Source organism: Triticum urartu, chromosome 3A (genome assembly GCF_056163025.1).
Source record: "Triticum urartu cultivar PI428250 chromosome 3A, HENAU_Tu73, whole genome shotgun sequence".
Classification (NCBI taxonomy): Eukaryota; Viridiplantae; Streptophyta; class Magnoliopsida; order Poales; family Poaceae; genus Triticum; species Triticum urartu.
Window position 1 is genome coordinate 46,651,978 of NC_141875.1, and position 25,833 is coordinate 46,677,810.

Sequence of the window (25,833 nt, forward strand, 5' to 3'; positions counted from 1 at the left end):
TGTTACATGATGAACCACATCCGGCAAAATTCTCCATCACCGATCCAATGCTTACGAGCTTTTCATATATTGTTCTTCTCTTATTTACTTTTCCGTTGCTACTGTTACAATCACAACAAAACCCAAAAATATTACTTTGCTATCGTTACCGTTACTTCCATATTACTTTGCTACTAAACACTTTGCTGCAGATACTAAGTTATCCAGGTGTGGTTGAATTGACTACTCAACTGCTAATACTTGAGAATATTCTTTGGCTCCCCTTGTGTCAAATCAATAAATTTGGGTTGAATACTCTACCCTCGAAAACTGTTGCAATCCCCTATACTTGTGGGTTATCAAGACCATTTTCTGGTGCCGTTGCCAGGCAGCATAGCTCTATTCTTTGAGTCACTTGGGATTTATATTTGCTGGTCACTATGAGGACCTTGAAAGACGAGAAAACCAAAATTTATCCGTCAACTACGAGGGGAGGTAAGGAACTGCCATCTAGCTCTGCACTTGATTCACCTTCTGTTTTGAGTAAGCTTGCGACACCTAAACCTGCTTCTGCTATTAATTCTGATATGTCGCATGTTATTGATGATGCCACTTCTGCTATGCATGATACTTATGATGAAACTACTTCTATGCTTGATACTACTATGTCACTTGGTGAATTTCTTGATGAACAACTTGCTAGGGCTAGAGAGAATGAAACTATTGAAACTGATAATATTGATGAAAGTGATGATGAAGACTCTCCCAATAAATATGAATTGCATGTTGTGCCTGAGGGCTATGTTATGGATGAAGAAACTGCTAGAGACTTTCTTGCTTGCAATGATAGGAGTGATCTTAAGAAATTATTAGCTAAGCTTAAGCAAAAAATTCTGAATGCTAGAATGAAATATGATCCTGCTTATGCTACTTCACCTATCTTTGTTACTGATAAGGATTATGAATTCTCTATTGATCCTGATATAATTACTTTGGTTGAATCTGATCCTTTCTATGGCTATGAATCTGAAACTGTTGTGGCACATCTTACTAAATTAAATGATATAGCCACCCTGTTCACTAATGACGAGAGAACTCGCTACTTTTATATCCTTAAAATATTTCCGTTCACATTAAAGGGTGATGCTAAGATATGGTTTAATTCTCTTGATCCTGGTTGTGTGCATAGTCCCCAGGATATGATTTATTACTTCTCTGCTAAATATTTCCCTGCTAATAAGAAACAAGCTGCTTTAAGGGAACAATATAATTTTGTGCAAATTGAAGAAGAGAGTCTCCCACAAGCTTGGGGGAGGCTTCTCCAATTACTTAATGCTTTGCCTGATCATCCTCTCAAGAAAAATGAAATACTTGATATCTTTTATAATGGACTAACCGATGCTTCCAGAGACCACCTGGATAGTTGTGCTGGTTCTGTTTTCAGGGAAAGAACACCGGATGAAGCTGAAATTCTATTGAATAATATGTTGACTAATGAAAATAATTGGACGCTTCCTGAGCCAACTCCTGAGCCTATGACTAGACCAACTCCGAAGAAAAGGGGTGTTCTATTTCTCAGTCCTGAAGATATGCAAGAGGGAAAGAAATCTATGAAAGAAAGGGGTATTAAAGCTGAAGATCTTAAGAATTTACCTCCTATTGAAGAAATACATGCTCTTAATTTACCGCCTGTTGAAGAAATACATGGTTTTAATTCATCGCCTATTGAAGAAACACATGGTCTTGATTACCCGACACAGGTAGTAAAGGTAAATTCTCTCTATAGATATGATAAAGCTGAAATCCCTCCTACTAAGTTTGCTAGCCAATGTTTGGATGAGTTTGATAATTTTATGGTTAAGCAAGAAGACTTCAATGCTTATTTTGTGAGACAATTAAAACAAAATGCTTATATGATTGAACACTTGGGTGATTATATGTCTAGAGTTAAAGGTGAACATAAACTCATTAGTAAACATGCTTCTATGGTTACCACTCAAGTAGAACAAGTACTTAAGGCTCAGAATGATTTTCTCAATGAATTAAATAATAAGAATAATGATTATGCTGTTAGAGTGGCTACCAAAACTGGTAAAATGACTCGAGAACCTTTCTATCCTGAAGGCCATCCTAAGAGAATTGAGCAGGATTCTTAGAGAAATAATGTAGATGCACCTAGTATTTCTAAAAAGAAGAAAAAGAAAAATGATAGAACCTATTATTGAACCACCTGAGAATCCAAATGATATTTCTATTTCTGATGCTGAAACACAATCTGGTAATGAACATGAACCTAGTGATAATGTTATTGATGATGTTCATGTTGATGCTCAACCTAGCAATGACATTGATGTAGAAATTGAACCTGTTGTTGATCTTGATAAACCACAATCAAAGAATCAACGTTATGATAAGAGAGACTTTGTTGCTAGGAAACACGGTAAAGAAAGGGAACCATGGGTTCAGAAACCTATGCCTTTTCCTCCTAAACCATCCAAGAAAAAGGATGATGAGGATTTTGAGCGCTTTGCTGAAATGATTAGACCTATCTTTTGCGTATGCGATTAACTGATATGCTTAAAATGAATCCTTATGCCAAGTACATGAAAGAAATTCTTAGTAATAAAAGAAAGATACCGGAAGCTGAAATTTCCACCATGCTTGCTAATTATACTTTTAAGGGTGGAATACCAAAGAAACTTGGAGATCCAGGAGTACCTACTATACCATGCTCCATTAAAAGAAATTATGTTAGAACTGCTTTATGTGATCTTGGAGCCCGTGTTAGTGTCATGCGTCTCTCTTTATATCGTATACTTGATTTGAATAAGTTGACACCTACTGAAATATCTTTGCAAATGGCTGATAAATCAACTGCTATACCTGTCGTTATTTGTGAGGATGTGCCTGTTGTGGTTGCAAACGTTACTATTTTAACGGACTTTGTTATTCCTGATATTCACGAGGATGATAGTATGTCTATTATTCTTGGAAGACCCTTTTCGTATACTGCAGGGGCTATTATTGATTGCAACAAAGGCAATGTCACTTTTCATGTTAATGGTAATGAGCATACGGTAGACTTTTCGAGGAAACAACCTCAAGTCCACAGTATCAATTCTATTGGAAAAATTCCATCGATTATTTTTGGAGGTTTTGAATTTCCTCTTCCTACTTTCAAAAAGAGATATGATATTCTTATTATTGGGGATGTGCATATCCCCGTTGAGGTAACATAGTGTTATTCGAAATTTCTCCGGTTTCATGCGATTCGGAATGAGTTTGTTAACAAGACTTGATCAACCTTGTTACCGAATTCCTTTTGATGAGCATGAGATGGATGAAGTTAGAAAGCACAACCTTCGGTACCCTTATTTTACTTTCTATTATTTAGTTGAAATAAAGTAAAAATAGTATTTTCTGTCTGTTTCCTGAATTATCCGTGCAATATAAAAATACCCCGAAAATAAAACTTCTCCAAATGCCGTGCCGATTTAATATGATTTTTTCTGTAATATTTGAGAATATTTGGCACTGATAACACAGCAGGGGGAGCAAGCACCTAGCCACGAGGGTGCAGGGCGCGCCCACCCCCTGGGCACGCCCCCTGCCTCGTGGGCCCATGGTTGCTCCCCTCCACTTATTCCTACACCCACACACTTCTTCTTCCTCCCAAGAAAATCACCATCCAGCTCAAGCACGAGATCTAGCTCATTTTGCTGCGATTTTCGATCTCCTTGCTCAAAGCACCTCTCACAAAACTGCTTTTGGGGATTGTTCCTTGGTATGTGACTCCTCCATTGGTCCAATTAGTTTTTGTTCTAGTGCTTTATTCATTGCAAATTTGTGCTGCCTAGGTGACCTTGTTCTTGAGCTTGCATGTCAAATTTATATGGTTCCAAGTAGTTCTAATGCATGATATAGGCTCTAGGCACTTGTAGGAGTAGTTGCTATCAATTTTGTTGAGCTTGGTGCACTTTTATTTGAAGTTACTAAAAATTTCAGAAATTTTTCAGAGGAAGAAATATGTTTAGGAAAATGTACCAAAGTGGTCCTTCAAGGAAGCAAGGACCCAGGCTTGCAATGCGTGATGCTGATGATGAACCACCAAGGGACGCTCCAGTGTGGCCTTGTGAATGGCCTTCAGAGGACTTCATGGATCAAGCAGGAATTAAGGAAGAATTTAACACATATTTGCGTAACGCTGGTCTTGTGAGCTTCGAGGCAAAAAAGTGCCGTCAGTACCACTATCTCACTAGTTCTTTTGTGAGGAGGTTTGAATTTTCATCTACACGCAATTCTCAAACTCTCATGTTTGATCTTTATGAAAATTCTTATACTATGGACTTAGAGGATTCTACCACTGCTTGCAAACTTCCACAATGGGGTAGTACTAGTGAACCTCGCAAATCTGAATTTAGAGATTTTCTTGCTAGTATAACTGTGGGGGAATCTAGAGACATATCACAAGCTACCATAGGGAGCATTCATTTTCCTGCTTTACATTATTTTTCTCTCTTCATAGGTAGGTGCAGAAATTGTAAGGATGAAGCATGTCACATGTGTGTCCCTGACCTCAGTATTCTCAGGAGTGCTGTTTTAGGAGATAAACATTATAATTTGGGAGCCATTGTTGCACGTAGGTTGCATCATAATAGACTTAATGGAGATTTCTTTGGTGGAATTTATGCAACCCGTATAGCTAATTTCCTTGGTATAACTATACGTGAGGATGATATTGAGTTGCCTCCTGCTTATTTAGATTATGAGGCTATGGTGCGTCATCGTTTTGTTGAGAGGAACGATCAGTTCCTCCAGTACCGACTAATGTTTGACAGACGACGCACCTATCACGTCGCTCTCCCTACTTCCACTTTCTTTGACTTTCAGGCAAAGGGGAGATATTACAAAACCAAAGAGGAGGCGGAGGAGTATAAGAGGAGGGCTGAGATAGCTCGCCTCCAAGCTGCAGCCCACGATGCAATGACTGCTGCATCTCAGTACGACCCCAACTACAACTTTGGATATCCGCCAGGCCATCCATGGCAATAGACCAACATAGGCCAAAAGCCTAAACTTGGGGGAGTACGTATTTCTCACCGGCATTACATTTATGTTCACACACTCATTGCTAGATGTCGGTGCTCATACTCTTTCATTGTAATATCCATGCTAGATTATTTTCTTTTTCTTGCTTTCTTCTTGTGTGTTTGATAAACCTTAAGAAAAACTAAAAAATTAGTTGTAGCTTTAGCTAGTTTACTTTTCTTGTTGTAGTAGTAATAATTAAAAAGAAAACCCAAAAAGATTTCCTGTTCGTCTTTTGCTTGTTGGGAGCTTTCCCGTGTAAATAGTTTTATTTCTTTTCTTTTCTTTGGGGGCCGATAGGAGAAGACCTTAATGAAATTGTTGAAGTGGATCTTATATGCATTATTGTTGATTTAACAAAGAGCCCATATTGCCTTATCTTCTCTTGTTTATTGAATGCTCGCAGATTCCAGCTTAGTCCAATGCACGTGCACTATTATTATTATTCACATCATTCAGTCGTGCAAGTGAAAGGCAATAATGACGATATATGATGGACTGATTGAGATAGGAGAAGATAGTATGAAGTCGACCTCTCTTTTTTCTGTAAATATGATTAGTTCATCGTTCCTGATTCAACCTATTATGAATAAACATGTTTGCAATGACAATTAGAGATTATAGTTACTTATGCCATGCTTAATTAGCTAGGAGTTTATAATTGTTTACCTTGCGTGCCAACATGCAATTAAAATGGTTGTGATGTGGTATGATGGGGTGGTATCCTCCTTTGAATGATTCAAGTGACTTGACTTGGCACATGTTCACGCATGTAGTTGAAACAATATCAACATAGCCTTCATGATATTTATGTTCATGGTGGATTATATCCTACTCATGCTTGCACTCAATGTTTATTAATTTTAATGCATGTTCATGACTGTTGTCGCTCTCTAGTTGGTCGCTTCCCAGTCTTTTGCTAGCCTTCACTTGTACTAAGCGGGAATACTGCTTGTGCATCCAATCCCTTTAACCCCAAAGTTATTCCATATGAGTCCACCATACCTTCCTATATGCGGTATCTACCTGCCATTCCAAGTAAATTTGGATATGCCAAACTCTAAACCTTCAAATGAAATTATGTTTTGTATGCTCGAATAGCTCATGTATCAACTAGGGTTGTCCATATCTTCCATGTTAGGCGGGTTATTCTCAAGAGGAGTGGACTCCGCTCCTCACTCGCGAGAAAATGGCTGGTCACCGGGATGCCCAGTCCCATGCTTTATGCAAATCAAATCAAAATTATTGCAAACAAAACTCCCCCGGGGCTATTTCTAGTTGGAGGCACTCGTTGTTTCGAGCCAGCCATGGATTGATGCTTGTTGGTGGAGGAGTATAAACTTTATCATTCTGTTTGGGAACCGCCTATAATGTGTGTAGCATGGAAGATATCGCCATGTCTTGGTTGTTATGTTGACAATGAAAGTATGCCGCTCAAAACATTATTTATCTCTATTTCAAAACCGAGCTCTGGCACCTCTACAATTCCCTGCTTCCCTCTGTGAAGGGCCTATCTATTTACTTTTATGTTGAGTCATCACCCTCTTATTAAAAAGCACCAGCTGGAGAGCACCGCTGTCATTTGCATTCATTACTGTTAATTTATATTGGGTATGACTATGACTGGATCTCTTTTACCATGAATTACAATGTCTAGTCAGTCCTTGATCTTTAAAGGTGCTCTGCATTTATGTTTTGCGGCCTCGGAAAGGGCTAGACAGATACCATCTTGTTATATCATATTATGATTATTTTGAGAAAGTGTTGTCATCCGAGATTTATTATTATTGCTCACTAGTTGATTACGCCATTGCTATGAGTAAACATGAGACCTAAATGTTATTGTGAATATGGTTAGTTCATAATCTTTGCTGAAAACTTGAATGCTGGCTTTACATATTTGCAACAACAAGAGAAAACAGAGTTTGTAAAAGTTTTTCTTTATCACTTTCAGTTTATCATATGAATTGCTTGAGGACAAGCAAAGGTTTAAGCTTGGGGGAGTTGATACGTCTCCATCGTATCTACTTTTCCAAACACTTTTGCCCTTGTTCTGGACTCTAACTTGCATGATTTGAATGCAACTAACCTGGACTGACGCTGTTTTCAGCAGAATTGCCGTCTTGTTATTTATGTGCAGAAACAAAAAGTTCTCGGAATGACCTGAAACTTCACGGAGATTATTTGTGGAAAATAAAAAAAATATTGGTGAAAGAATCAAGGTCAGGGGGCCCACACCCTGGGCACGAGGATAGGGGGCGCGCCCCCCTGCCTCGTGGACCCCCTGGAGCTCCACCGGCCACAACTCCAACTCCATATATTCGTGTTCGGGGAGAAAAAATCAGAGAGAAGGATTCATCACGTTTTACGATACGGAGCCGCCGCCAAGCCCTAAAACCTCTCGGGGGGCTGATCTAGAGTCCGTTCGGGGCTCCGGAGAGGGGAATCCGTCGCCATCGTCATCATCAACCATCCTCCATCACCAATTTCATGATGCTCATCGGCATGCGTGAGTAATTCCATCGTAGGCTTGCTGGACGGTAATGGGTTGGATGAGATTTATCATGTAATCGAGTTAGATTTGTTAGGGTTTGATCCCTAGTATCCACTATGTTCTGAGATTGATGTTGCTATGACTTTGCTATGCTTAATGCTTGTCACTAGGGCCCGAGTGCCATGATTTCAGATCTGAACCTATTATGTTTTCATGAATATATGTGAGTTCTTGATCCTATCTTGCAAGTCTATAGTCACCTACTATGTATTATGATCCGGCAGCCCCGAAGTGACAATAATCGGGACCACTCCCGGTGATGACCATAGTTTGAGGAGTTCATGTATTCACTATGTGTTAATGCTTTGGTCTGGTACTCTATTAAAAGGAGGCCTTAATATCCCTTAGTTTCCATTAGGACCCCGCTGCCACGGGAGGGTAGGACAAAAGATGTCATGCAAGTTCTTTTCCATAAGCACGTATGACTATATTCGGAATACATGCCTACATTACATTGGTGAATTGGAGCTAATTCTGTGTCACCCTATGTTATGATTGTTACATGATGAACCGTATCCGGCATAATTCTCCATCACCTATCCAATGCCTACGAGCTTTTCATATATTGTTCTTCGCTTATTTACTTTTCCATTGCTACTGTTACAATCACTACAAAACCCAAAAATATTACTTTGCTATCGTTACCATTACTTCCATATTACTTTGCTACTAAACACTTTGCTGTAGATACGAAGTTATCCAGGTGTGGTTGAATTGACAACTCAACTGCTAATACTTGAGAATATTCTTTGGCTCCCCTTGTGTCGAATCAATAAATTTGGGTTGAATACTCTACCCTCGAAAACTGTTGCGATCCCCTATACTTGTGGGTTATCACCCCTTTCAACATCGGATATCACGCCCTCTTGGGGCGAGATGCATTTACTGAAGGAAATATGCCCTAGAGGCAATAATAAAGTTATTATTTATTTCATTATTTCATGATAAATGTTTATTATTCATGCTAGAATTGTATTAACCGGAAACATAATACTTGTGTGAATACATAGACAAACTAAATGTCACTAGTATGCCTCTACTTGACTAGCTCGTTGATCGAAGATGGTTATGTTTCCTATCCATAGCCATGTGTTGTCATTTGATTAACGGGATCACATCATTAGGATAATGATGTGATTGACATGACCCATTCCATTAGCTTAGCACCCGACCGTTTAGTATGTTGCTATTGCTTTCTTCATGACTTATACATGTTCCTATGACTATGAGATTATGCAACTCCCGTTTGCCAGAGGAACACTTTGTGTGCTACCAAACATCACAACGTAACTGGGTGATTATAAAGGAGCTCTACAGGTGTCTCCAAAGGTACATGTTGGGTTGGCGTATTTTGAGATTAGGATTTGTCACTTCGATTGTCGGAGAGGTATCTCTGGGCCCTCTTGGTAATGCACATCACATAAGCCTTGTAACTAATGAGTTAGTTGCAAGATGATGTATTACGAAACGAGTGAAGAGACTTGCCGGTAACGAGATTGAACTAGGTATTGAGATACCGATGATCGAATCTCGGGCAAGTAACATACCGATGACAAAGGGAACAACGTATGTTGTTATGCGGTCTGACCGATAAAGATCTTCGTAGAATATGTGGGAGCCAATATGAATCCAGGTTCCGCTATTGGTTATTGACCGGAGACATGTCTCGGTCATGTCAACATTGTTCTCGAACCCGTAGGGTCCGCACGCTTAAGGTTTCGATGATAGTTATATTATGAGTTTATGAGTTTTGATGTACCGAAGTTAGTTTGGAGTCCCAGATGTGATCACGGACATGACGAGGAGTCTCGAAATGGTCAAGACATAAAGATTGATATATTGGACGGCTATATTCGGACACCGGAAGTGTTCCTGGTGATTTCGAAGAAAACCAGAGTGCCGGAGGGTTACCGGAAACCCCCCGGGAGAAGTAATGGGCCTTATGGGCCTTAGTGGAGAGAGAGAGGGGCGGCCAGGGTGGGCTGCGCGCCCCCTCCCCCGCCCCCTTTCCTTCTCCCTCTCCCCCTTCCTTTCCCCCTCCTAGTAGGAGTGGGAAAGAAGGGAGTCCTACTCCTACTAGGAGGAGGACTCCTCCTCCTTGGCGCGCCCTAGGGCCGGCCGGCCTCCTCCCCTTGCTCCTTTATATACGGGGGCAGGGGGCACCCCTAGACACACAAGTTGATCCTCATGATCATTTTCTTAGCCGTGTGCGGTGCCCCCTTCCACCATACTCCTCGATAATATTGTAGTGGTACTTAAGAGAAGCCCTGCGACAGTTGAACATAAAGATCGTCACCACGCCGTCGTGCTGAAGGAACTCTTCCCCGACACTTTGCTGGATCGGAGTCCGGGGATCGTCATCGAGCTGAACGTGTGATAGAACTCGGAGGTGTCGTAGTTTCGGTGCTTGATCGGTCGGGCCGTGAAGACATACGACTACATCAACCGCGTTGTGCTAACGCTTCCGCTTTCAGTCTACAAGGGTACGTAGATCACACTCTCCCCTCTCGTTGCTATGCATCACCATGATCTTGCGTGTGCGTAGGATTTTTTTTGAAATTACTACGTTCCCCAACAGTGGCATCCGAGCCTAGGTTTTATGTGTTGATGTTATATGCACGAGTAGAACACAAGTGAGTTGTGGGCGATATAAGTCATACTGCTTACCAGCATGTCATACTTTGGTTCGGCGGTATTGTTGGACGAAGCGGCCCGGACCGACATTACGCGTACGCTTACGCGAGACTGGTTCTACCAACGTGCTTTGCACACAGGTGGCTGGCGGGTGTCAGTTTCTCCAACTTTAGTTGAACCAAGTGTGGCTACGCCCGGTCCTTGCGAAGGTTAAAACAACACCAACTTGACAAACTATCGTTGTGGTTTTGATGCGTAGGTAAGATTGGTTCTTGCTTAAGCCCGTAGCAGCCACGTAAAACTTGCAACAATAAACTAGAGGACGTCTAACTTGTTTTTGCAGGGCATGTTGTGATGTGATATGGTCAAGACGTGATGAAATATAAGTTGTTGTATGAGATGATCATGTTTTGTTGAAGTTATCGGCAACTGGCAAAATCCTTATGGTGGTCTCTCTATTGCATAAGATGCAAGCGCCCAATAATTGCTTTACTTTATCGCTATGCGATAGCAATAGTTGCAAGAGCAATTGTTGGCAAGACGACCACGTGACGACACGTTGATATAGATCAAGATGATGGAGATCATGGTGTCATGCCGGTGACGATAGAGATCATGACAGTACTTTGGAGATGGAAATCAAAGGCACAAGATGATGATGGCCATATCATGTCACATATTTTGATTACATATGATGTTTATATTTTATACATCTTATTTTGCTTAGTTTGACGGTAGCATTTTAAGATGATCTCTCACTAATTATCAAGAAGTGTTCTCCCAGAGTATGCACCATTGCGAAAGTTCTTCGTGCTGAGACACCACGTGAAGATCGGGTGTGATAGGCTCTACGTTCAAATACAACGGGTGCAAAACAGTTGCACACGCGGAATACTCAGGTTATACTTGATGAGCCAAGCATATACAAATATGGCCTCGGAACACGGAGACCGAAAGGTCGAGCGTGAATCATATAGTAGATATGATCAACATAGTGATGTTCACCAATGAAACTACTCCATCTCACGTGATGATCGGACATGGTTTAGTTGATTTGGATCACGTGATGACTTAGATGACTAGAGAGATGTCTGTCTAAGTGGGAGTTCTTAAGTAATATGATTAATTGAACTTAAATTTATCATGAACTTAGTCCTGGTAGTATTTTGCAAATCATGTTGTAGATCAATAGCTCGCGTTTATTTTGATATGTTCCTAGAGAAAATTGTGTTGAAAGATGTTAGTAGCAATGATGCGGATTGGATCCGTGATCTGAGGTTTATCCTCATTGTTGCACAGAAGAATTACGTCCTTGATGCACCGCTAGGTGACAGACCTATTGCAGGAGCAGATGCAGACGTTATGAACATTTGGCTAGCTAAGTATGATGACCACTTGATAGTTTAGTGCACCATGCTTAATGGCTTAGAATCGGGACTTCGAAGACGTTTTGAACGTCATGGACCATATGAGATGTTCCAGGAGTTGAAGTTAATATTTCAAGAAAATACCCGATTTGAGAGATATGAAGTCTCCAACAAGTTCTATAGCTAAAAGATGGAGGAGACTCGCTCAACTAGTGAGCATGTGCTCGATTGTCTGGTACTACAATCGCTTGAATCAAGTGGGAGTTAATCTTCTAGATAAAATAGTGATTGACAGAATTCTCTAGTCACCATCACCAAGTTAGTAGAACTTCGTGATGAACTATGATATGCAAGGGATAACGGAAACGATTCCCAAGCTCTTCGTAATGCTGAAATTGACGAAAGTAGAAATGAGAAAAACATCAAGTGTTGATGGTAGACAAGACCACTAGTTTCAAGAAAAGGGCAAAGGGAAAAAGGGGAACTTCAAGAAGAACAGCAAGCAAGTGGCTGCTCAAGTGAAGAATCGCAAGTCTGGTCCTAATCCTGAGACTAAGTGCTTCTACTGCAAAGGGACTGGTCACTGGAAGCGGAACTACCCCAAGTGATTGGCGGATAAGAAGGATGGCAAAGTGAACATAAGTATATTTGATATACATGTTATTGATGTGTACCTTACTAGTGTTTATAGCAACCCCTTAGTATTATATACTAGTTCAGTTGCTAAGATTAGTAACTCGAAACGGGAGTTGCAGAATAAACAGAGACTAGTTAAGGGTGAAGTGACGATGTGTGTTGGAAGTGGTTCCAAGATTGATATGATCATGATCGCACACTCCCTATACTTTCAGGATTAGTGTTGAACCTAAATAAGTGTTATTTGGTGTTTGCGTTGAGCATGAATATGATTGGATCATGTTTATTGCAATACGGTTATTCATGTAAGTTAGAGAATAATTGTTGTTCTGTTTACATGAATAAAACCTTATATGGTTACACACCCAATGAAAATGGTTCATTGTATTTCGATCATAGTGATACACATATTCATAATATTGAAACCAAAAGATGCAAAGTTAATAATGATAGTGCAACTTATTTGTGGCACTGCCGTTTAGGTCATATTGGTGTAAAGCGCATGAAGAAACTCCATGCTGATGGGATTTTGGAATCACTTGATTATGAATCACTTGGTGCTTGCGAACCATGGCTTATGGGCAAGATGACTAAAGACTCAGTTCTTCGGAACAATGGAGCGAGCAACAGATTTGTTGGAAATCATACATACTGATGTATGTGGTCCGATGAATATTAAAGTTCGCGACAAGTATCATTATTTTCTGACCTTCACAGATGATTTAAGGAGATATGAGTATATCTACTTGATGAAACTTAAGTCTGAAAAGTTCAAGGTATTTCAGAGTGAAGTGGAAAATCATCGTGACAAGAAAATAAAGTTTCTACGATCTGATCGCAGAGACGAATATTTGAGTTACGAGTTTGGTCTTCAAATTAAAACAATGTGGAATAGTTTCACAAACTCATGCCACCTGGAACACCACAGCATAATGGTGTGTCCGAACGTCATAACCATACTTTATTGGATATAGTACAATCTATGATGTTTCTTACCGATTTACGAATATCGTTTTGGGATCATGCATTAGAGACAGCTGCATTCACGTTAAAAGGGGCACCATCTAAGTCCGTTGAGACGACGGAATCTGAACTGTGGTTTGGCAAAAAACCAAAGTTTTCATTTCTTAAAGTTTGGGATTGTGATGCTTATATGAAAAGTTTCATCCTGACAAGCTCAAACCCAAATCGGAGAAATATGTCTTCATAGGATACCCAAAGGAGACTGTTGGGTACACCTTCTATCACAGATCCGAAGGCAAGACATTCGTTGCTAAGAATGGATCCTTTCTAGAGAAGGAATTTCTCTCGAAAGAAGTGAGTGGGAGGAAAGTAGAACTTGATAAGGTAATTGTACCTTCTCCCTTATTGGAAAGTAGTTCATCACAGAAATCTGTTCCTGTGACTACTACACCAATTAGTGAGGAAGCTAATGATGATGATCATGTAACTTTAGATCAAGTTACTACCGAATCTCGTAGGTTAACCAGAGTGAGATCCGCACCAGAGTGGTACAGTAATCTTGTTCTGGAGGTCATGCTACTTGACCATGACGAACCTACGAACTATGAGGAAGCGATGATGAGCCCAGATTCCGCGAAATGGCTTGAGGCCATTAAATCTGAGATGAGATCCATGTATGAGAACAAAGTATGGACTTTGATTGACTTGCCCATTGATCGATGAGCCATTGATATTAAATGGATCTTCAAGAGGAAGACGGACGCTGATAGTAGTGTCACTATCTACAAAAGCTAGAATTGTCGCAAAAAGGTTTTCGACAAGATCAAGGTGTTGACTACGATGAGAGTTTCTCACTGGTATCTATGCTTAAGTCTGTCCGAATCATGTTAGCAATTGCCGCATTTTATGAAATCTGACAAGTGGATAAACAAAACTGCATTCCTTAATAGATTTATTAAAGAAGAGTTGTATATGATGCAACAAGAAAGTTTTGTCAATCCTAAAGGTGCTAACAAAATATGCAAGCTCCAGCGATCCATCTTTGGACTGGTGCAAGCATCTCGGAGTTGGAATATACGCTTTGATAAGTTGATCAAAGCATATAGTTTTATACAGACTTGCAGTGAAGCCTGTATTTACAAGAAAGTGAGTGGGAGCACTACAACATTTCTAATAAGTATATGTCAATAACATATTGTTGATCGGAGATAATGTAGAATTATTCTGCAAGGCATAAAGGAGTGTTTCAAAGGGATTTTTCAAAGAAAGACCTTGGTGAAGCTGCTTACATATTGAGCATCAAGATCTATAGAAATAGAGCAAGACGCTTGATAAGTTTTTCAATGAGTACATACCTTGACAAGATTTTGAAGTAGTTCTAAATGGAACAATCAAACAAAGAGTTCTTGCCTGTGTTACAAGGTGTGAAATTGAGTAAGACTCAAAAACCCGAACACGGCAGAAGATAGAGAGAGAATGAAAATCATTCCCTGTGCCTTGGCGATAGGTTCTATAAAATATGCCATGCTATGTACTAGATCTATTGTATACCTTACACTATTTTTGGCAAGGGAATACAATAGTGATCTAGGAGTAGATCACCGGACAACGGTCAAATTATCCTTAGTGAAATAAGGATATGTTTCTCGATTATGGAGGTGACAAAAAAGTTCATCGTAAAGGGTTACGTCGATACAAATTTTTTGACACCGATCTGGATGACTCTAAGTCTCGATCTAGATACATATTGGAAGTGGGAGAAATTAGCTAGAGTAGCTCCGTGCAGAGCAATTTTGACATAGATATTTGCAAAATACTTACGTATCTCAATATATCAGACCCGTTGACTAAAATTGTCTCACAAGCAAAACATGATCACACCTTAGTACTCTTTGGGTGTTAGTCACATAGTGATGTGAACTAGATTACTGACTCTAGTAAACCCTTTGGGTGTTGGTCAGATATCGATGTGAACTATGGGTGTTAACCACATAAAGATGTGAACTATTGATGTAAGATCACATGGCGATGTGAACTAGATTATTGACTCTAGTGCAAGTGGGAGACTGAAGGAAATATGCCCTAGAGGCAATAATAAAGTTATTATTTATTTCCTTATTTCATGATAAATGTTTATTATTCATGCTAGAATTGTATTAACCGGAAACATAATACTTGTGTGAATACATAGACAAACTAAACGTCACTAGTATGCCTCTACTTGACTAGCTCATTGATCGAAGATGGTTATGTTTCCTAACCATAGACATGTGTTGTCATTTGATTAACGGGATCACATCATTAGGAGAATGATGTGATTGACATGACCCATTCCATTAGCTTAGCACCCGATCGTTTAGTATGTTGCTATTGCTTTCTTCATGACTTATACATGTTCCTATGACTATGAGATTATGCAACTCCCGTTTGCCGGAGGAACACTTTGTGTGCTACCAAACGTCACAACGTAACTGGGTGAATATAAAGGAGCTCTACAGGTGTCTCCAAATGTACATGTTGGGTTGGCGTATTTCGAGATTAGGATTTGTCACTCCGATTGTCGGAGAGGTATCTCTGGGCCCTCTCGGTAATGCACATCACATAAGCCTTGCAAGCATTGCAACTAATGAGTTAGTTGCGAGATGATGTATTACAAAACGAGTAAAGAGACTTGACGGTAACGAGATTGAACTAGGTATTGAGATACCGATGATCGAATCTCGGGCAAGTAACATACCGATGACAAAGGGAATAACGTATGTTGTTATGCGGTCTGACCGATAAAGATCTTCGTAGAATATGTGGGAGCCAATATGAGCATCCAGGTTCCGCTATTGGTTATTGACCGGAGACATGTCTCGGTAATGTCTACATTGTTCTCGAACCCGTAGGGTCCGCACGCGTTTATGAGTTATATTATGCGTTTATGAGTTTTGATGTACCGAAGTTAGTTCGGAGTCCCGGATGAGATCACGGACATGACGAGGAGTCTCGTAATGGCCGAGACATAAAGATTGATATATTGGACGGCTATATTCGGACACCAGAAGTGTTCCGGGTGATTTCGGAGAAAACCGGAGTGCCGGAGGGTTACCTGAACGCCCCCGGGAGAAGTAATGGGCCTTATGGGCCTTAGTGGAGAGAGAGAGGGGCGGCTAGGGTGGGCCGCACGCCTCCTCCCCCTCTGGTCCGAATTGGACTAGGAGAGGGGGGCGGTGCCCCCCTTTGCTTCTCCCTCTCCCCCTTCCTTTCCCCCTCCTAGTAGGAGTAGGAAAGAGGGGAGTCCTACTCCTACTAGGAGGAGGACTCCTCCTCCTTGGCGCGCCCTAGGGCCGGCCGGCCTCCTCCCCTTGCTCCTTTATATACGGAGGCAGGGGGCACCCCTAGACACACAAGTTGATCCTCGTGATCGTTTTCTTAGCCGTGTGCGGTGCCCCCTTCCACCATACTCCTCGATAATATTGTAGTGGTGTTTAGGCGAATCCCTGCGACAGTTGAACATCAAGATCGTCACCACGCCGTCGTGCTGATGGAACTCTTCCCCAACACTTTGCTGGATCGGAGTCCGGGGATCGTCATCGAGCTGAACGTGTGCTAGAACTCAGAGGTGCCGTAGTTTCGGTGCTTGATCGGTCGGGCCGTGAAGACATACGACTACATCAACCGCGTTGTGCTAACGCTTCCGCTTTTGGTATACAAGGGTACGTAGATCACACTCTCCCCTCTCGTTGTTATGCGTCACCATGATCTTGCGTGTGCGTAGGAATTTTTTTTGAAATTACTACGTTCCCCAACATTTACACGCTTCCAAGCTATACCTCATTACAGGTACATGAAGCTTAAGATGCCTGGGCCCAACGGCACAATCACTCTCGCCAGTGATCCAGACATAGCACTCCGTGCCGAAAATAAAACTGCATCCCTCGCCCTTGAGGCATTATCTGAAGCCCTCGCGGCCGAAGAGTTAACCGCACTACGCTCCACGGTAGACAGGGACGATGTGATCCTAGACAAACGACCCAAATCCACCTCCTTCAAGCCGGCAGAAGAAATAGTCAAATTCCAGGTCCATCCAACGGACCCCAAAAAGACAGCATCTGTCGGGGCACAACTCGATCCAACAGTTGATGCCGCACTATGAGAGTTCCTGCGTGAAAACTGGGACATATTCGCCTGGCACCCCTCCGACATGCCAAGAATCCCACGCAGGCTAGCCGAACACAGCCTTAATAACTTAAAGGGATATAAACCGGTCAAACAAACACTGTGGCATTTTTCTGAACCCAAATGACAAGCTATGGGAGAAGAGCTAGCCAAGTTACTCAAAGCCGGGTTCATCAGAGAAATCAAACACCCGGACTGGCTAGCAAACCTGGTGATGGTACCAAAAAAGGATAAATCCTGGCGCCTATGCGTCGATTTCAAAGACCTCAACAAGGCTTGCCCTAAGGATCCCTTCCCCCTCCCTCGCATCGATCAGATCATTGACGCAACCGTAGGACATGATTCACTGTGTTTCCTCGACGCGTACTCCGGATACCATCAGATCAAGATGAAGGAGTCCAATCAAGCCACAACGGCATTCATTACCCCATATGGGCCTTTCTGCTTCAACACTATGCCTTTCGGGCTCAAAAATGATGGCGCCACCTACCAACGCATGATCCAAACATGCCTGGAGAAACAAATCGGCAAGACATTTGAAGCATATGTGGACGACGTCGTCATCAAAACTATACACGTCGAAACACTCATAGACGATTTACGTCTCACATTCGACAACCTCTGTGCATATGACATTACGCTCAATCCGGAAAAGTGTGTTTTCGGCGTCCCTGCTGGAAAACTGCTGGGCTTCATCGTTTCCAATAGAGGAATTGAAGCAAATCAAGCCAAAATCCAAGCTTTGTCACAATTGGCTACGCCAACAGACCTTAAACAGGTCCAAAAACTCACCGGTTGCGTGGCAGCTTTAAGCCGCTTTATCTCCAGATTGGGAGGAAAGGCATTGCCACTGTATCGCCTTCTACGGCGCACCGATCACTTCGAGCGGACGGATGCGGCAATGGCCGGACTGGAAGAAATAAAAACCCTTCTGGCGAGCAACCCAATCCGGGCCGCGCCGAACGCCGGCGAACCCATGTTATTATACATATCGGCAACACACCGGGTGATGAGGGCCGTGCTCGTCGTTGAACGAGAACAGGACGAACACAAATTCCCGCTTCAGAAGCCAGTATACTACGTATCCACTGTCCTCACACCATGCAAATCCCGGTACCCCCATTATCAAAAGATAGCATACGCGGTCTTCATGGCATCCCGGAAGCTACGACACTGCTTCCAGGAGTGTTTGATCACGGTGGCTTCCGAAGTACCACTCAATGACATAATAATAAACCGCAATGCTATGGGCTAGATTGCCAAATGGGCCATTGAGCTCCTTCCATTCGACATAACATACGAACTGCGTCGAGCCATTAAATCCCAAGTACTGGCTGACTTCGTCGCCGAATGGACAGAGGCCGAACTCCCTAAAGACACTACTAGGGAAAAGCCTATACACAGAATTTTACCAGTAGCGCTGTACAAAATCAAGCGATGCTGCTACTTAGTAGCAGCGCGCGTGAATAAACCGCACTACTGCTATGACTTTAGCAGTAGCGCGTACTAGCGAAAAGCGCTGCTGCTACGTTCGAACTGGGCGCACATGGCTAGCCCAACCTAGCAGTAACGCGTATAATGGCCCAGCTCTACTGCTAATCTCCTTAGCTGCAGCGCGCTTACGTGTAAAGCGCTGCTGCTAACGGAAATAAAATAAAGTGAAAAACAAGTAGAAAAGTAAATGAAAATGAAAGAAATAGAAAAAAGAGAAAGGGAAAAAAAATAAAATGTAAAGAAAAATAAAAGAAAAAAGGGGAAAAAGGAGAAAGGAATAGCAGTAGCGGGTTTCAGTAAACACGCTATAGCTAACTTAGCTATAGCGCGTTTCCGGAAACGCGCTACCGTTATGTTTCACTTAAATAGCGGTTTCCCCCCACCTCGCCCCCCGGCCACCAATTATTCCCCAAATCGTCCCTCGCCCTCGCCACCGTCTCCTCACCGCCACCGCCCGAGGCCGCCCTCAGCCTCACTGCCGCCGCCCGAGGCCGCCCTCAGCCTCACCGCCGCTGCCCGAGGCCGCCCTCAGCCTCACAGCTGCCGCCCAAGGCCGCCCTTCACGTCACCGTCAGCGCCCTCCACCTCACCGCTGCCCGAGCCCGCCTAGTACCGCCCGTGCCCGTGCCCGAGCCCGCCCTCTCCGCCCCTGCCTCCGTCACCAAGCACTCCCCGCCACCGTCTCTCCCCTCTCTATAAGTCCCCCACCCCTCCCCCTCACTCATCTCTCTCTGTATTTTAGAGAAAAAATTAGATGTTAATTAGATGTTTTTCAGTTAGGGCACTAGAGTTTTGCTAGGTTAATTAGGTTAGTAGTGCTGCTAGTAGTATTGGTACAGTAGGTTAATTAGGTGATGTTAAATGAATAACCTAAATGAATGAAATTAGTAGTTAGAAAGAATTCCTTATTTAACAGTATTTTAAATTGTGTTTCCCTATTTAACACGGAAAAACTTTTTGTTCCCTATGTAACACCAAGTGTAAATTTTATGCCCTTTATGACACTTCCGTCCATTTTTAGATTTAACGGTGTTAGATTGCATGTAAAAAGACACTTTTGCCCTTACGCATAGAGCTCTTGCATGTGTGTTCAACTAGCGACGTGAGTGGAAGAAAGCTTTGCTGTGTGCGGCTCATTCGGCTTGGGTTGCAGCGACGTGCAGGATCCAGTACTCACCTCCGTGACCTGGGCTACGGCAACACCAGCTGTGGCAGCACGATGGGATATGCCTACGGTTATACGGTTATGCATGGAGCTCACTGTGGCGTGGCGCGCAGCCGGCGGCAGGTGGACGGTGGAGCAGTGGCACTATGAGGCGAGTGGGGCCAGTGCTGCGTAGGAAAGCAGTGGCCGGGAGCAGCGCAAGTGCCAGCAGGGTCACGTTTATTTTCTTATCCGAGATGAGCTTTAACGGCAGGTTAAATATATATGCACGATTAATCATGAAGCTGGTGTATGCATGTGCTCGTACGTGCTATCTCTTGATGTATTGTTGCTGCATGTAAACTTTTTTTTGACGTGTTGCCGCATGTAACCTTAGCTGATTAGCTTTGCCTCACATATGACCGCACCATACCATGTGTGCACGCGTATTTGGGTATTCGTGTGCTGTCTTGTATGCGTATACACCCAGTACACCCGGATAATCATACATGCATGCAAGTATTGAAATTTTGGTCAAAAACCACATTAGGGGCAAAAGGGTATTTTCAAGTGTTATTTAACACCGTTAAGGCTCAAAATAGACGGAAGTGTTATAAAAGGCATAAAATTTGACCTTGATGTCAGATAAGGAAGAGAAATATTTTCAGTGTCAAATAGGGAAATAAAATTTAAGACATTGTTAAATACGGAATTCTCTCTTAGTAGTTAACTGAAATTTTTTTCCTTTCATCATTATAGAGCACTAAAGTTAACTAAATTTTGTTCTATTAGTAGTTAAATGAATTTTCTTCTACACTGTTTGCACATGTGGTTGCTCGTGTATATTTGGACACTGTTTGCAGGGAATGATGCTTAGTGGCCTATGTTTTGCCGGAATGTTGATTCATTTCTTTTCTGGCAAATTTCAGGTTCTCGATTTGTCCACTTTTTAGCAAAGCTCATGCCGAAATTTTCTGTGAATTTTGGCATGACTTGTGCTACAAACTAGGACATATCGAGTGCCCGTGATTTGCCGCACCAGGAAGGAGTCAACATTCCTGCAAAACAATAGGCCTTTTTTATGTCATTATTCATTTTATTAGGTCTAGAATTAATTGACTAGATTTAATCATAGGAAACATGGCTAGCAACGATGAAGGACATGGTTCTGGTGATTGCGACGACGCCTACCGGGCGGCAGACGAATGTTTTAGCCTTACCGATGATCAACCGATGTTATTGCTGGGCCCACCGGTGGCATCGGGGACTGAGACCGACACGCAGACCGGTGCTGAGACTGAGACCGGCGCTCAGACTCAGACCGGCATCGAGACCGGCGCTGAGACTGAGACCGGCACTGCCTCGGGGAGCGGAGCTGGTGTAGAACCGAAAGCAAAGAGGCAACGGGTTCCTAACAAACTCAGGACTACTAGAGTGGTGGTCACGGAGGTGGACGACGACAATTTTGAGGCAACGGCGCCCGAGGAAGCGCGTCGATGCTACGTCAATCAAATAGGCTGCATCGTACGGACAACCGCCACCATCAACGATGAGAAACTACAGAAGATAGAAAATATGAGGAGCTCCCTCCTAAAGAAGTTTCACCAGATATTCTTATTCCTGGGCCGGAATGAGAAGGATTATAAAGATCCAGATGAGGACCCGGCAATGAAGAAGATAAACAAACACGCCATGACCAAGTTTAGCGACGCATTGGCCGCCTGGAAAAATCGAGTGAAAGCAAGGATCATCGACAAGAAGGAACCCTACTCCGAGATTGTAAAGGTTAATCCGACAATCATGGAAGAGCAGTTTCAAATATTCAAGTAGGCTTGTGAGGCCGAAGATGCCAAAAAAAAGTCTAAGTACATGAAGGGGCTTCAAGGGAGGAACATTGGGAGCCACCACCTCGGAAGCCGTGGTTACGGAAGAAAGATGTCCAAATGGGCCAAGCAGGACGCCGAAGCCGCGAGTCTAGGCATCCCAGACCCCTTGGCGGAGTTCACCGTCCCGCAGGAGCGTGACGTCCTCAGGGCCTGGCACCGTTGGGACCTAGTGAAAAAGGTTTACGAGACAACACCGGTCATTATGGAGTTCATGAGACTGCTGGTAATTTTAGTTTCTGATCAATTCGACTGCACACGTTAGTCATATTTGTAAACGATCGTTGTGCCTTTTGCAGAGAGAGCAGCACATTATTGCAGCCGAAAGCGACTCGCCGTCTGAGGCATTGGCGAGGCCCAAGTGGGACACTCCATTCAATTGGGCATTGAACATATTGAAACAACAACCGGTGGATACTCGACCGTCGTATGGACGCATGCACGGTGTCAGAGACAGCGCCACGTGGAAGAAGTACTACCGTGAGACCACGGAGGAGAGAAAGGAAAGACGGAGGTTAAATGAAGAAAACATCGACAAGAGGGTTGAGATTGCGGTTGAGAAGAAATCAACTGAGACAGTCGCAACAGCGGTAGCTACCGCAAAACAGGTGGCTTTAGATATTTCTACTACCTTGGTTCCGGCCGTTTTCAATTGGACCAGGCAAAATCCAAAAAAAGATGCAGCGGACTTTCCCCTTGCTGACTTCTTGGCGGGGAGCAGCTCGACTAGCGTTGCACCAGCACCTGCAGCTGCACCTGCTCCCGCACCGGCTCCCGCACCGGACATGCTAGGCGGTGCTTCGTCTTTGGCTGAGCTCGACGCCCTCACGGTATCTGTCACACCGGCCCCCTTCAATATATTGTATAATCTCCCGTTTTCGTTGCCTTTCGAATGTCTCACGTCGCAGACTTTTCTTTGCAGGCTGACGAAACCCCGTGCACCATATTGTACACCATCGGCGACCAGAAGGTGGACGCGGGGAAGGCGACGATAATGGAGCCGAAGGAACCATTGTTCCATAGCCGGCCGATCCCCCCGAACGTCTTCAAGGTTTCCGTGGCCAGTGTCAAACCAGGCCACGAGAATTTGCCTCCTCCAGTACTACTGGGGATGACAACGAGACACCGCGGCAGCTTGGTGATTGTTGCAATGCTGGGTGGGTCCTGTTGTGGCCAAAGAGTCTGCTTCGTCTGGAGGCGGCCGGGAGCACACCCACGAGCACGCAGCCTTAGCAAGGTATGAACATCAACACCCCACCTACCCAATTATCGTCGGGTGTCGGGTTGGGTGATAGCGGACGGGGTAAGGAGGAGGCTCCATTAGTCGCTGATGACGTCGCCATGGATGAGGATGAGGACGACGATGGCGCTGCTGAACAGTATGTCTATACTGGCACCTCCTCAGGGTTTGAGCGTCATGAGTCGGTGCCTGAATTGCCATCTCAACATATTATGGACGACCTTCCAGTAGTAAAGAAGTTTAGGAAGAGAGCGAGGAAAGGCAAAAAAGCTGTTTCTATGATCCCGCCGCCTCAGCAGCCTCGGCTTCAGGACCGTATAGATATCCCTGGTGAGGATAAATGGCATATCCCCGGTCAACCAATCCTACCTGCAACAGCGCTACGGGTCAGATTCGGCGATCTAAAGAGACTTCATGATGATGTGTTGCGGGTAGAGAAAGACCTCATCGCCTTGAAAGATCCAGGATACCCACTCTACATGGTTAACGTTCCGCGGCAAATGTCGTATGTCGACAGCTTCCCCGCGGATAAGTTCTTCCTCCGATTCGATTACATATTCGACATGTTTCACGTGAAGAAGCTGGATTTTACGTTTGTCGGCCTTTATGCCTTGCACATGAACTACATCATCGGGGTTGAGCAGATATCTCATATCTGTGTCGCTGACCCATACTACATGCACGAGGGCTTCTTGGGAGTCTGCGCAAATCACCGTGAATACGCGAGGGATTACATCATCAATTTCATGCCCGCTAATAAGGACAAGGAGGCGATTCTCATGCCTTATCATCCCGTGTAAGTCATCCGCGCTGCTATCCTTCCTTCGATTTCAATCATTCATTTGCACGGTGGAGGCTAATTAATTTGAGGACTTATTTTGCGCAGCGGCGGGCACGCCGTCCTCATCATCCTCTACCCCCGATTCTCCCACGCTCTTTACTTGGACTCGTCGAAGAACATTCACAAAAAGGATTACACCCACATCAAGGATGTTCTCGACAGTGCTATGTTTTACTACCAAGCAAGGGGTGGAGAGGTCAAGGACAAGAAGAGAAGGGGCGGCAGGGTCGCCTTCGGCTATAAGACCGACTTCTGCTGTATCCAGCAACCGAACGATTCTCTTAATGATGGATTTTATGTCCTACACCACTTGCTGGAGTACAGACGGGATCACCAGAACCTTCGCATGTCACCTAGATCCGGCGATGCCCATATTCTGCAATGGGCAAAGGACATAGGAGATATCGAGGATCATCGACTTCGAGCTGAGTTCTATAACATCCAGCGCGAACTTGCCCAAATCATCATGAAGGAGGTCATCGGAAAAACAGGGATGTTCTACGGAGAAGGACAAATATTGCGAGAAGACGTCCGAACATGGATAGCCTCCAAGTATCTCGACCTGAAGCCTTTCACTAGGCTCGGGGACTATCTCCCTGACTTGGATGGATGGAACGACATGTTGGAGTGATTGTCGATATATGACTATGTCCGTTTAGTCCATACTTTCTGTATGACAAAACTTTGAGTTATGCACGGTGAAACTTTATTTGTGATGTAATTAAACCGTCCTCCTCCTCGACTAGCGAAAATCACTCTAGTTAGGGCATTTTGGGGTACGATGAACTTTTTTATTTATGCTTATGATATGTTATTTTTATTTTTGCCAAGTCTGTCTCTTTCTGTTGCTCAACTATATATGCTGCATATCATCGACTCATGTGATGATGCAGGTGCATAGATCATAGATGGTGAAGAAGTGCTATGCCAGGAGTATATATATGACAAGTGGCCGGAGTGTCAGGCCCTTCCGGTTTCCGAGCGACAGGCAGTAGTTAGTTTAGAGGTTCACGCTAATGCGAAAGAGGGATATGAACTCATGTTCTCAAAGTGATAGCTCTTCTCGCGTATATCATTGTTTAGATGGATGACGATGTATTTGCATATCATTCGAGACTTGTATCGCTATTTTTGAGATGATGACGAGAGACCACTTTGTGTCGGATGATGATTATGATGATGACATGATTTGATGAGACTAATTGTATGTATATGCTATTATTACATTTGTATGTGTATGATATGCTAAAGATTATTGTATAAAGCCTATTCAAATACAAAACAAATACAAAAAAAATATGCAGGAAAAAAACTAATAAATAAACTAGTAGTAGCGAGGGGGGAAATTTAGCAGTAGCGCCGCATTGTCAGTAGCGCGTCCCAGCAAACAGCACTGCAGATAATAGCAGTAGCGCCCTTTCCCAAAGAGCGCTACAGGTATTCATGTATAGCAGTAGCGTGGGACAACCGGCGCTACTGCTATACGTTAGCTGTAGCGCCTTATAAGTAGCGCCGGTGCCCGCGCTACTGAGAGGCCCAAAACCCTCGCTGCTGGTAGGCTTTTCCCTAGTAGTGAGAGTACGACACATATTCAACTGGGTTATGTATTTCGATGGCTCCAAAATGCTGGCAGGATTAGGAGCGGGCGTCGTTTTAACGTCCCCCACTGGAGATGTAGTCCAGTACGTACTCCAAATATTATATACAGACTCCAACAACGAAGCCGAATATGAGGCCTTATTGCATGGTCTTAGGATGGCCGTCTCCATGGGCATACAACACCAAGAAGTGCGCGGGGACTCAAACGTCGCAATACCTCAAATAAATGGAGATTTTGACGCCAAGG

At 43.4% G+C, this 25,833-nt stretch overlaps 1 protein-coding gene across 1 annotated transcript; it reads left to right on the forward strand.

The window, feature by feature from the left end:
* The first annotated feature begins 419 nt into the window (after positions 1 to 419).
* LOC147978393 (uncharacterized) lies at positions 420 to 20,194 on the forward strand. Its single transcript, XM_087514734.1, has 2 exons — positions 420 to 1,739; positions 20,033 to 20,194. The coding sequence occupies exons 1-2, from the start codon at positions 420 to 422 to the stop codon at positions 20,192 to 20,194; spliced, it is 1,482 nt and encodes a 493-aa protein (XP_087370860.1).
* The last annotated feature ends 5,639 nt before the right edge of the window (positions 20,195 to 25,833 follow it).

Coding starts and splice junctions, on each gene's coding strand:
- LOC147978393 (XM_087514734.1), top strand. CDS start 420: ATGAGGACCTTGAAAGACGAGAAAACCAAAATTTATCCGTCAACTACG. Junction 1,740..20,032: donor GTCTTGATTACCCGACACAG/GTAGTAAAGGTA, acceptor CTTGGGTTGCAG/CGACGTGCAGGATCCAGTAC.